This window comes from Acipenser ruthenus, chromosome 3, assembly GCF_902713425.1.
Source record: "Acipenser ruthenus chromosome 3, fAciRut3.2 maternal haplotype, whole genome shotgun sequence".
Lineage (NCBI taxonomy): Eukaryota > Metazoa > Chordata > Actinopteri > Acipenseriformes > Acipenseridae > Acipenser > Acipenser ruthenus.
This window is the reverse complement of record NC_081191.1, coordinates 15919435-15932679: the sequence shown is the minus strand read 5'-3', so window position 1 is coordinate 15932679 and position 13245 is coordinate 15919435. Positions and strand designations below refer to the sequence as shown.

The 13245-nt window shown below is 37.9% G+C and overlaps 1 protein-coding gene across 2 annotated transcripts in view; it reads right to left on the bottom strand.

The window, feature by feature from the left end:
* Positions 1 to 13245, bottom strand: part of LOC117394707 (carboxypeptidase Q-like) — a 142236-nt gene that overhangs the window by 117188 nt on the left and 11803 nt on the right. For both annotated transcript variants that reach the window (XM_033993191.3, XM_033993192.3), the window contains exon 3: positions 3688 to 3895. In XM_033993191.3, coding sequence (XP_033849082.3) covers positions 3688 to 3895 — 208 coding nt within the window. The remainder of the gene's footprint in view (positions 1 to 3687; positions 3896 to 13245) is intronic.

The window sequence follows — 13245 nt, the reverse complement described above, 5'->3', positions numbered from 1 at the left end:
GAATCACACACTAAATGTAAAAATACTACATAGGCTGCTAAACAGAATGTAGAACAAACACCTGGAAACACCTGGGTAAATGAGGGACACCAAGTATACTGAAAGCAAGGGCTTCCACACAGGTGTGGCTCATGCATTAATTAAGCAAATAACATCCCAGCATGCTTAAGGTCATGTATAAAAATGCTGGACAGGCCTGGTTGCCTATAATTATGGCTAGCATGGCTGCAAGAGCAGACCTCAGTGACTTTGAAAGAGGGGTGATTGTTGGGGCGCGTTTGGCAGGAGCTTCAGTGACCAAGACAGCTCAACTTGCTGATGTTTCAAGAGCAACGGTGTCTAAGGCATGGAACTCAGAGGGAAAGACATCATCAGCAAAGGGCAACAGTGGGCAGAACGCATACTCCAGGATCGTGATATCTGTGCATTAATTCGAAGTGCAAGGCAAAACAGGCGAGCAACTGCAGATCAATTGACAGCAAATTTCAACCTGGGGCGCGAGCAGCCAGTTTCATCAAAAACAGTCCGCCGAGAACTGCACAGAGTGGGATACCATAGTGGCCCAACGTCCTATTAAGTGACTTTACATTGGTGTTTCCATTTTTTTGTCCACTACCTGTACGATCTAGCACAGCCACCTTGGTTCAAACAACCTGCTACTTACTTTTCCATAAACTACACGCGAAAAATATGTAAATTCTACGCAATTTATCTACGCAATTTAAGAATACCCCTACCTATAATACTATCGTGCAGGTCCTTCCAGCACGAGAAGTACTTGTTTGTTTTACTTTCTTTTCCTTTGTTTTAGTTTATCTTTCTCCTGTCTCTCTCACTCTCTCCTTCTCCATTCAACAACCCCACCAAAGCTGCAGGTTTTTATACATGTGACCATCCATTAAATGACACAAACACAAACAAATATTTTCCCTTGGCAACATCAAGAGTGCACCAAATCAGACACTTAAAAAACCACAAAAAAAGAAAACACACACACAGCAGGTAACAGTATGCTAAAACCTGTGTATACCATGGGAACTCACTTCCTCTAAATGACCCTTAATAGATTATTTTAGTCTAGACAGGCTAATTGAGTGGACACACTTGTCAAAATGTGTTTAATGTAATAATGATCATTTGAATTACTTGCAAGTTCAATGCGTCAGCTGAGTTCCTTGAAAAATCTGAGACAAAGTATGTTTAGATTGCTACAGTGCTACATTACAAACACATGTAAATTACACACACCAGTGGGCAACACCATATGTATATTCCCCTGGATTTACAGGTATCGTCTCATTTGAAAATGTAATTAATCAAAAACGGCTTAAAAAAAAAAAAGCAGTCAACTGCTAAAGCTAATAACAAAGGCTTGTACATCTCAGTCAATCCATGTGGACTGGAATATGCTGATCCAAGTCCTGCCTGATTCCTTAGTTAACACAGAGGTTGATACTGGATTTTCATTAAGTTCAAGGTACTGGTGGTTGGCTAGGAATGTAGTCAAACTGATATTTCACCATCCACCATCCACAATGACAAACATCTGGCCCCCAACTTCTTCTAACCTAAATATGGGTAATATTATGATTCAGATTTCATCCCATGACCACAGAGCAGCTATTTCACCACCTTTGAACCTCGCATCCTCCCATGTTTATTAAATGCAGGTTAAATTCCTGGAATTCTCTTCATTGGTATTGCTGATGCTCTCCTATGCTGACTCCAGCTGGTCACACTGGCCAGGAAGGGAAACATAATACATAGCAGATGAACTAGTCAGGCCACACCTTTCTTTCAGAATACAAACTGGCAGTGCTGTCGTGCATATTGATTGAAAAACTGCTGACGTACAAAGACCACGGTGGTTGTCAGGCACATTCCTACAGCCATGGCCAAAAGTTGAGATCATCCAGTACTGGCAGTACCCAACTACGTAAAGCGGTTGTCTGGTACTAAAGTTTTCAGCTGTGCCCTTTTAGCAAATGAATCAGGGATGCCCCATTCACTGCACATTTTTAAAAACAGAAATAGGCTAAGTCCTTTTTGTTAAATAAAGCTGACAAATTGATTTTAGAAATGTATTTTTACTTGAAACTAAAAAGTTTGGAATTATCATTAGTAAGAAAAGCACTGTATAAATAGCTGTTACTTTAAAGATTTAACACCAAAGAGCTGCCTAGCCTAACAAACAATTAATTCTTCTGTTAAAAAAAAAAGATAACAAATGTACACACTTGTCAATGAATTCTTGTAATTTATTCTTATTTTACCATCTTGATACTATGCTGTATTATTTGCTGACATATCAATAATCAATTATACTATAATTTCTTTTGTATGCTTATCTTGGTATTGTAAATTACTTTTGGTATAACTGTTGTGCTTGTTCTTGGAATAACATATTAGTGTATGGGAAATAATAAGTTTCCCTATTTATTAGATCCTTTAGATGTATTATGTCACATACGCGAAGTACTGTGTAGCACATAAAATCGAGTAAATAGTATGATCCTTAAACATAACCAAGATGTATGAGTATGAGTTCTTTTTGGTGGCTATTATTATGCATGCAGACTTCCCAAAGATGTGAGAGACTATCTCACTGCTTGTCATATTGCTACATTACTTGGCAAAATGAACAGCCCACAGCTTCACAATATCTGTAATCGGAGACTCATAACGTGTTTTCATAATCTGTTGGTTTACATGTTCGGGAATGAAAATAATATCTTTTCTCTTTGAATGGAATTCTTTTGCATCATATAGCTTAATTGATGCCCAAGCAATGCGGCTCACTTAATTACCACACACTGTGTAACATCAAGGGTTGATTTGGTATATGTATATGCTTAATAAGCAATACCAGTCATTAGTGTTTCTAGGGATCAAATTCAGAACCTACAGTAGTAATAATGTCAAAACACACAAATTTTAGGCAGGAAGGCAGACAAAACACTAGACAGTATTGCCAAACACAATTTTGTAGCCACACATTTTATTGGCACTTTTCTTAATACTAATGATATTTTGTTTAGCAATATGTACAGTATGTGTTTTCTTACAGAAAACAGAAAAATGCACACTATAAGAGTAAGTTTCTTTACTTTTACAAAATAGAAATGTGTTTAGCCTCTGTTACCCATATAGAATGAAATAAACTATGTACTTTTAAAATGTTATGAATTTTAAAACACCAGATAGCATCTCGTTTATCTTGTACGATGAGGGTTCGACACATTCTCTGTCAGTCGTCATACATCATTGCATTTCAGTGTGATTTTTCACAGGCTGGTTTGCAAGGTTGATTTTTAAGGAAGCACGAAATGATAGAATGCTTCATAACAATAACCTGCTTCAATCTTGCTCATATTTTATATTTCCAAAAGATAAAGAAACAAGAAAAAACTTGTCCCATCTAGCCAGGACGCCATGTAGACAATGTTTAGAACTGTCCACAAAGAAAGAAGTCACGTCAAAATGTTCCTAGCGTATTCCAGGGATCTCATATCGTACCAAAATAACAATGTACCACATTTTATACCTTGCATGTTACTTTTGCTATTTATTATATTTTATGACCTAAATTATAAAAAAAAAATTCTTTCTGGAAAGTAGATGTAGCTCCTGATGCACCAGAATGGCTGTGTTTTTAAATACAAAACAAACATGTGAATTTGACCTTACCTGTTAATAGAAAAGGGAGTAATGGATCTTATAAGCGAAGCCACTGCCCCAACCTTAGCCGCTTCTGTAGCTCCAAAAGCTCGGTACTGCACACTTTCACCATATCCGACGAACGGCTGGTTATACACAACAATCTTCCCTTTAGCCTCTTGAGCTCTTTGGTGTAACTCTTCAAATGAATGGACAACAATCACCTCTGCCGTGATTCCTGAAATAAATGAAAAGTCATCATTCAAGGAGCATTATCCATGCTGACTCTGCCATGAAAGTTAAAAGATATACTGGATACCATGCTGGGCTTCTATAAAACATGAAGAAAAGCAGAAAATGTTGCTGCAGTGGTTATGAATTCAAAAAACTGATTAGTGAGAGCTAATGAAAGTCATAACCACAACTATTAGGATAACATGTTAAGTTGGTCTGCATCAACAGACTGAATAGCTTTGTCTTAAATACAGTCCTATTTAAAACAGCTACCTTGCTCAGGGCTGACCCAAAGCAATTTTTATAAATGAAGATTTACAGTATTATGTAAAACTGCAGTTCATACAGTATGTCCTAGAAATTCACTCTGATATAAAGTGATACAAAAAAACAGATAAAGCTGCTTAGTAAACATTTATGGATTTCATTTTACAGAACTATACTGAGAGGATATTGTATGATGATAGTATGATAAAATAAATAGCTTCTCAAAAGTTCATATTGTACGCATACAATTTTAGGCTGATAAAAAAGATAATAAAACTCAATAAATGAAGACTTATCTTGTATGGCGCTGTAGAGTACTCTTCTATGGAAACAGAATTTGTCAAGTATTAAACCTTCCCCTCTGTCTTAAGGCACTGCACAATGTCTGTTGAATTCCATTTAAATCATTTTAAATTGCTCTATGGCTAAATAGGTATTTAATGGCTTTAAAACAACAAGACATTTTTGTACTGTCATGTGCCCCCCCCCCCCCTCCAAACCTCTGTGATACAAGATGGTGTCATCTCAAGAGTCTTCGTAAAATAAATAGACATTTAAATAAAATGTGTCACTGGTCACATTGGTCAAATAGCTCTGTCTGCATTCATGAGAAGGGAACTGGATTCACTTAAACAAGTAGTTTTTGTCACAGTTCAAGCTTCCACACTGGTTTGAGGAAAAATAGAAAAATGTCTGCACTGGCTTTCCTATGCAGTGTTTTTGATTTCTACCGATGTGCAATGTCATTTCACAGCAATGAGAGAGCTGCTCTGTAATGTCATTTCACAGCAATGAGAGAGCTGCTCTGCAATGTCATTTCACAGCAATGAGAGAGCTGCTCTGTAATGTCATTTCACAGCAATGAGAGAGCTGCTCTGCAATGTCATTTCACAGCAATGAGAGAGCCGCTCTGCAATGTCATTTCACAGCAATGAGAGAGCTGCTCTGTAATGTCATTTCACAGCAATGAGAGAGCTGCTCTGCAATGTCATTTCACAGCAATGAGAGAGCTGCTCTGCAATGTCATTTCACAGCAATGAGAGAGCTGCTCTGCAATGTCATTCAAGTGCAATGAGAGAGCCGCTCTGCAATGTCATTTCACAGCAATGAGAGAGCTGCTCTGTAATGTCATTTCACAGCAATGAGAGAGCTGCTCTGCAATGTCATTTCACAGCAATGAGAGAGCTGCTCTGCAATGTCATTTCACAGCAATGAGAGAGCTGCTCTGTAATGTCATTTCACAGCAATGAGAGAGCTGCTCTGTAATGTCATTTCACAGCAATGAGAGAGCTGCTCTGCAATGTCATTTCACAGCAATGAGAGAGCTGCTCTGTAATGTCATTTCACAGCAATGAGAGAGCTGCTCTGTAATGTCATTTCACAGCAATGAGAGAGCTGCTCTGCAATGTCATTTCACAGCAATGAGAGAGCTGCTCTGTAATGTCATTTCACAGCAATGAGAGAGCTGCTCTGCAATGTCATTCAAGTGCAATGAGAGAGCCGCTCTGCAATGTCATTTCACAGCAATGAGAGAGCTGCTCTGTAATGTTATTTCACAGCAATGAGAGAGCTGCTCTGCAATGTCATTTCACAGCAATGAGAGAGCTGCTCTGCAATGTCATTTCACAGCAATGAGAGAGCTGCTCTGTAATGTCATTTCACAGCAATGAGAGAGCTGCTCTGTAATGTCATTTCACAGCAATGAGAGAGCTGCTCTGCAATGTCATTTCACAGCAATGAGAGCCGCTCTGCAATGTCATTTCACAGCAATGAGAGAGCTGCTCTGCAATGTCATTTCACAGCAATGAGAGAGCTGCTCTGCAATGTCATTTCACAGCAATGAGAGAGCTGCTCTGTAATGTCATTTCACAGCAATGAGAGAGCTGCTCTGTAATGTCATTTCACAGCAATGAGAGAGCTGCTCTGCAATGTCATTTCACAGCAATGAGAGCCGCTCTGCAATGTCATTTCACAGCAATGAGAGAGCTGCTCTGCAATGTCATTCAAGTGCAATGAGAGAGCTGCTCTGCAATGTCGTTTCACAGCAATGAGCTGCTCTGCAATGTCATTTCACAGTAATGAGAACCGCTTTGCAATGTCATTTCACAGCAGTGAGAGAGCTGCTCTGCAAAGTCATTTCACAGCAATGAGAGAGCTGCTCTGTAATGTTATTTCACAGCAATGAGAGAGCTGCTCTGCAATGTCATTTCACAGCAATGAGAGAGCTGCTCTGCAATGTCATTTCAAGTGCAATGAGAGAGCTGCTCTGCAATGTCATTTCACAGCAATGAGAGAGCTGCTCTGCAATGTCATTTCACAGCAATGAGAGAGCTGCTCTGTAATGTCATTTCACAGCAATGAGAGAGCTGCTCTGTAATGTCATTTCACAGCAATGAGAGAGCTGCTCTGCAATGTCATTCAAGTGCAATGAGAGAGATGCTCTGCAATGTCATTTCACAGCAATGAGAGAGCTCAAGGATACAACATGCCACATACCTGCAGTACAGAAGTCAGAACATGCACATAACTATAAACAGTACATGTTAGCACACATTTCATGCATTTTATATGTGTTTGTAATCGGATATGTTGTGCACTTATTGATCACAAAAAGCCCAAATGAGATCAAAAGTTAACCAATGCGACTGCAAAGCTTGATAGCTCTTTGATACTGATTGCTATGTACCACTCTACAGATGTTTATGAGTGTAGGACTGCTAGCAGCTACAGGAAGTGGTTTGACTACCCATGAAGGACTTCCGCGATCTGAAATATCTTGCATGTGGTCACTTTGAAAAACAGCCAACTCAGAATAAATGGATCAGCTGTGTAAAATATGTTATATCTTCAAGTTAACAAGAGGTCAAGCTTCTTCACTGACATTAAATTGGGAGCTCTAATATTTTAGCCCTAATTGTGTCATGTTAATATTTTAACGTTTCATTTTTTTTACAAAAGGCTAGATTTCCTAAGCTTTTACTCCAAAGTTTGCTCCACTTTTTTTTAAAAATGTCTAAATACAACTTAGGTGTTTATTAGTTTATAAAAATAGAATATAGAATATACAGAAATGTCATATTCGTACAACAGGAACTGTGTAGTATATGTACCCCCCCCCCCCCCTCGAGGAGACCTGTTACCCTCCCCTCCCAGGAGTCATTGTCTATATAAAAGAAAAAAAAACAGTAATTATGTAACTGAGTACATGTAATTGAATGTACTTATTATGATATTTTAACCAGGGGCCAGTTAAAGCATGGGCGTATAAGAGCCTGAATCAGTCTGTACCTTGTTGTGTAGAGCACAAGGGGGGGCCTGGACAGTCATTAAGGAGGGCGCAACTATGACTAAAGAGGCAGTTCTGTAAAACTTTAAACAATTTTAATAAATACACAAATGACAGCTAATTAGTCCAAGTTATTACCTTTCAAATGAGCCGCTGATGATCACTAGGACTTGTAGAACCAGACAAATTATGTTTGAAACTGCAGTGAACAGAGCCAAAATGTTGGCTTCCATGTACATGGAGGGGGGTGGGGGGTGGTTAAAATAAGTTCTATGACAGACCTTAAGGTGGATTAATTGGTGGTTAGGGTTTTTGGAAGCTCCAAATATATTATCTCAAACTTCTTCCCAATCAATTTGTCTGTCAGTTATTTCTATGTCTCTTTCCCATAAAGTGGTTTGAGTTAGTGGTTTATAAGAGGCTTTGAGTAAGTGTAAATATATCTCAGGGCAGCAGTGTGGAGTAGTGGTTAGGGCTCTGGACTCTTGACCGGAGGTTCGTGGGTTCAATCCCAGGTGGGGGACACTGCTGCTGTACCCTTGAGCAAGGTATTTTACCTAGATTGCTCCAATAAAAACCCAACTGTATAACTCAGTAATTGTATGTAAAAATAATGTGATATCTTGTAACAATTGTAAGTCGCCCTGGATAAAGGCGTCTGCTAAGAAATAAATAAATAAAATAAAAATAAAAAATCTCAGAGTCCATTCCCTTAGAAGTGCCTCTTGTGCTGACCCAGTTTATCATACGACGCAGGTGCAGTTCTGACCCCCAGGGCACCCCGTAAGCCCATAGGGCAGAGCGAAGTCTGATGTTGAAATTTTTTTTTTTTAAAAATAAGTACGAGGTAAATCAAAATGTGAACATAATTCTTGGAATCTGAGGAGGCCAAGTACAGGGAACAGGGTACCCTGGACTGGATGGCCTGACAATTCATTCCCAGGGTTAAAAGGAATTAATATATTTTTTTGTTTGTTTTATACCTCTGAGGACAGTAGATGCATATACATTGTCACTTCTAAAAGAATGCTGTAAAACACACCTTGGGCCTCATTTACAAAAGGGCACTAAATTTAGGGTTAGCGTGCACATAAAGTAGTGAGCCTAATGTGCGCGATAAATCTAAATTTACTACTACATTTACTAACAGAGAACACATTCATTTACCTGCATAGTATTTGGCTAATTTACATACCGTACTGTGCACGCTACATGTATTGTGAGCATTAATTTAATGTACACGATAATGTCAGAGACTTACCAGTGACCACCGTGATATCAAAAGCCCCAGCAGTCCTGGCGTACCTTTTGGTCAGTGGCTTATTGTGAAGGTGGAGGTGGCTTACACTGACCGAAAATGAGCAATGAACAGACACAGCACTCAACAGAGGACAGGTACAGGCAACGTAAAGAGAAATTGCACTGCTTTCCTTTTAACATGTATTCCTTGTCTGATGTGAAAAAATAAAATAAAAGCCTTTTTCCTTTCTCCTTTAATACATATGGCCTGCCCATTAATTTCTAAAATTCCATTAATGTAGTGTATCGTTTTGGAATTCTTTAAAACAACCCGGCTCTTTAATACAACATGCGTATTCAACAACGTAAGCCAATCACAGCTCACAGAGGTAATAAAATAGCCAACAAATAGCACACAGGATCCGTTTCCTCACACACACAGCACACATAATTTTGATTAGGATAGCGAAGTGAAGGATTGTTTAAACTATTTATTTTACTTTGTGTAAAATTTAAAATCAGTAGCAAAAAAGTATTTGGAGATGTCACGGAAGTGAAAGGTGGAGGCGGAACACAGAAGATTCCAAAATCGTTAGCCACATGATTATTTGTGCAATGAAATGAATAATTTTGGCGGCAAGGCAATATATCTGATTTGCAGTGAAACAGTTGCAGTTATGAAAGATTATAACATACAACGTCACTATGACATGCTGCACAAAGCAATGTATTTTGAGTTTACTGGAAATGAAAGAAACTATGGAGTCAACCAAAAGTTTTTCTGAAAAGTGCTGTGGATGCCATGAACAACCACAAGAAATGACTTTTTTAACTTCAAGTGAGCCATGGGATGTGCAGAATTACCTTGGAAGGAAGTAACTGGGATTACAACAGAAGGTGCACCATATGACTGGACAAAAGAGTGGACTGGCTAGCTGGAAAAAATAAAGAAAGAAATGCAGAAGTACCACTTTTCCTACACTGGATTCTGCATCAACAGGCATTATATGGAAAAGTTGCAGACTTACAGCATGTAATGGGCATTCAAGTATGTGAGAAAATAAGTGGCAAGTGTCCGGACAGAAGTCATAAAAAGGTACATTTCATATATGTTTATTATTTTGCATTTTCACAGCTTGTCAGTATCTTTGTTTTTTCAGTGCTGTTAAAAAACATTATATTTTGGAATATAGTTAAATATTGAGATATTGCATTATATAGTCTGACATCAATTTTTTTTTTTTTTTACTGTTTGAGATTTCCATTGAAATAAAATTCTCTTCCCCATTATATTACATTTGTGGTATTGAGTTTTTTTTTTTGTAAATGTTTTAGGAAAGCTGCTTCTAGTTATATCTGCCTATTTCTGTACTACAAAATACATTAAGTAATATGTTGATTAATTGATTGAAACTGTGCCTGCATATTTATTGACTAGTAATGTGTTTTGAGTAGTATATTTGAATATATTGGCCTACATACAATTTATATAGATATTTTCACATACATTACGGTGTGTGTGTGTGTGTGTGTAAAACAGCACGCCTATCAGTGGTTAAAGCCCAGTTCCCATACGCACTAATAAATGATCACTTTAATGCACACACTAAAATTAACATCCTTTACTAAATACCACGTGAATACAGCTCCTCTCATTACTGTGAGCTGGATGCTCATTTAAATACATCAGAATGCATTACCATACAAATCACATATTCATTCTGATTACCATAGTATGGTAAAATAAAATTAGTGCGCACTATTTCACGCGATAATGAATAAAATTCCAATAGTAAATATGGAAATCATTAACGTGCACAGTATGCAATTATCGCGCATCATAAAGTTTAGCGCCCTTTTGTAAATGAGGCCCCCTATATGAATTTAGTACAGTGGTATAGTGTAGTATGTTTTTCTCTGTGTCAAGTAGGAAAAAGCATGTTAAACCAATTCTCAATACAGCTTGAAAAACTGGCCATGAATTTTGTAGTCTTCCTGTAGGAGAGTGTGAAAGTCATCTTTACAGGGCTTTTTTTCAGCTAATTTACAGCAATTCACAGACAATGACTGAGGTAGATCAAACTGTGTGTGGGTGTTTCCTCTAAAACAGAACATTTGTGGCTGCAGTGTGCACCTGTGGTGCACATTCTACAAGTTTCCCTCTAGCTTCTTCAGAGTAAAATGCTAACCCTGATGAACCTTTACAAGTTTACCAAGGTAACAGTGTAGGAAAGTGTAATAAAGCCTAGTAATGTAAACAGTGGTAATGTATGGCTGGTAAAAACAGTGGTAAACTGTTGTAAACCATTACAAATGCAAAGGGGAATATGTTGTAAAATGTTTCATCAGTAAATTGACACATTTGGAAACTTAACAAGCAGGATAATTTCATCCCATCACCCACAAGCTTTTACATAAATGAATAAGTCTCGCTTGTGCATAAAACTTTAAGCTGGAAGTCACTGACATTACTTGAAATACTGCATCAAGAAACCTATAAGAAGTCTGCCCAAATACCACAACTTTGTTTTACAGAAAGAAAAGAGCAGCATCCTATAAAGCACAAAGCAATCTCCCTCCAAACAGGTCAGACAGCTCTGTACATCTTACTGAAATGAAATTAAATTTGTACGTGTAGGAAAATAAAAAAAACAGCAGTCTGAACTCTGAATAAACTGCTAAACCAGATGGTCTTCTATAACTTACAGCCTGGAGACAGCATACTACGCTTTAATTTTGATTCCAGCTTTGATATCAGACAGTGATCATGTGGAAAGACTTTCAATGATCTGCAACGCGGAAGTCAAAAGCCACATTCAAACTGAAAACAAGTTGAAAACTTTGAGAAAGGATATAAGTCAGTATTAGAATGGTATGCCAGGATTTCAAGTGCCAGTTGAATATTTTTTGTAAAACACTCAAAATGAGGTTTTCACTATCTTTGATACTGCTTAGCTTAACCTAACTCCACAACATCTTGTCACTGTTCCAATGGACAGTAACCACATTCAATCGCTGATGTGAGTGCCCACGACGAATGCCTTATTTCCACTGTCTGGCACCACATGCTTCGTCTGCCCACGGCTGGCTGTTGAAATCAAAAAAGCGTTTCAGTGCTTTTTTCCAAACCTGGACAACCTCGGAAATTCTAGTCGCTTGTCAAAGGTCACTGGAGCATTGTATTGTGTTTTGTTTTAAAGAAACCGACAGTAACACTGCATTTAGAACAAAGCAGTCCAAGCAATGGAAGCTGAAATTGAAAGAACATTTGTTGCGATGACTTATTTGCGTATGATAAAATCCATATATAATAAGTGTTTCTTGCGTATTTTCTATTAATTCATAGACTAATAAAACACCTTAAAACAGCTTGATTGAAGTCCTACTGTAAGAACGTTTGCAATTCAATACGTGTTTATTAAACATCTAATTTTAATTTAATTAAATAACCCAAACTCTAGTACAAGCAGGGAATGAAAAAAAAAAACAATGGTAGCAATTTCCCTGTCGGTTTCTTCTTTACACGCACATCCTGGCTATGTGATGACATACTTCCTTTGTAGCCAATTTGGCTACAAAGAGTATGCAATACAAAACCTGACCAGACAACAGCGCTCAGCCTCTTGGGCGAGCAGTGGAAACCACACCTGGGGTCAATTACAATTGAAAGTGCGTAATCTGTAATTAATTGCAATTATGATGCAATTGTAATGCACGACAAAGTAATTGTTATTGTAATAGTAGCTGGACCTTGGCACACCTGTGTAATTGTATTTATAATTGACAAATAATTGATCAACTACAGTTCAATAACACACCTTTCCAAGCTTAATCATTCAAAGTTCCATGTTGTGTATTTGTGGCAATGTGCCCCGCCCCTGTGTGCATTTCTGTGTTATATGTTGCGTGTGGTGTGTTAATGTTGGTGTATAGATAATGCTGCACGGGATATAAATGGGTGTGTGTAGCACAAGTTATTTAAAATGTATAATTGTATTTAGGCACAGGGATTGCACTTCACTTCACGTGCATTTAAAGTATTTAATAATATGTGAGCATGGAGTTGCACAGATTTAGTTCACGTGCTGGGATTCAAGTGAATAATTAATTGGTAATTGAATCCCAGCACGATTGTATATATAGATGCATGTTTCATTCACTCCGGGTTGTGTGTTCGGTGAGTGGAGAAGGAGAAAATAAAAAGTAAAATAAAGTAAATATAAGTTGCTTAGACTCACCGTGTTTGTTTGTCTGTTCGTTCACTGTCTGTTTACTGTTTTGTCGTTTTGTTCGTCTATTTATTTTAGCCCAAAGTGCCGTGTTCTGTTTTGTTCAACCTTTTATTTTTGTTTGTTTAATAAATGTACTGAGTGCAGCCATTGCATCTCAGTTTCACTCATCAGTACTGCCTGTCTGTGTGTTCCTTTCTGGCCTGACGTCACCCCTAGAGCTAGCCTGTCACAGTATTACATTGAGTGAACATTCTTCTCGTATTTTCAACCACTTTTAGTGGTCCCCTTTGTTTGAAAAAGCGTCATATAGTATGTTTGTGTATTTGTACC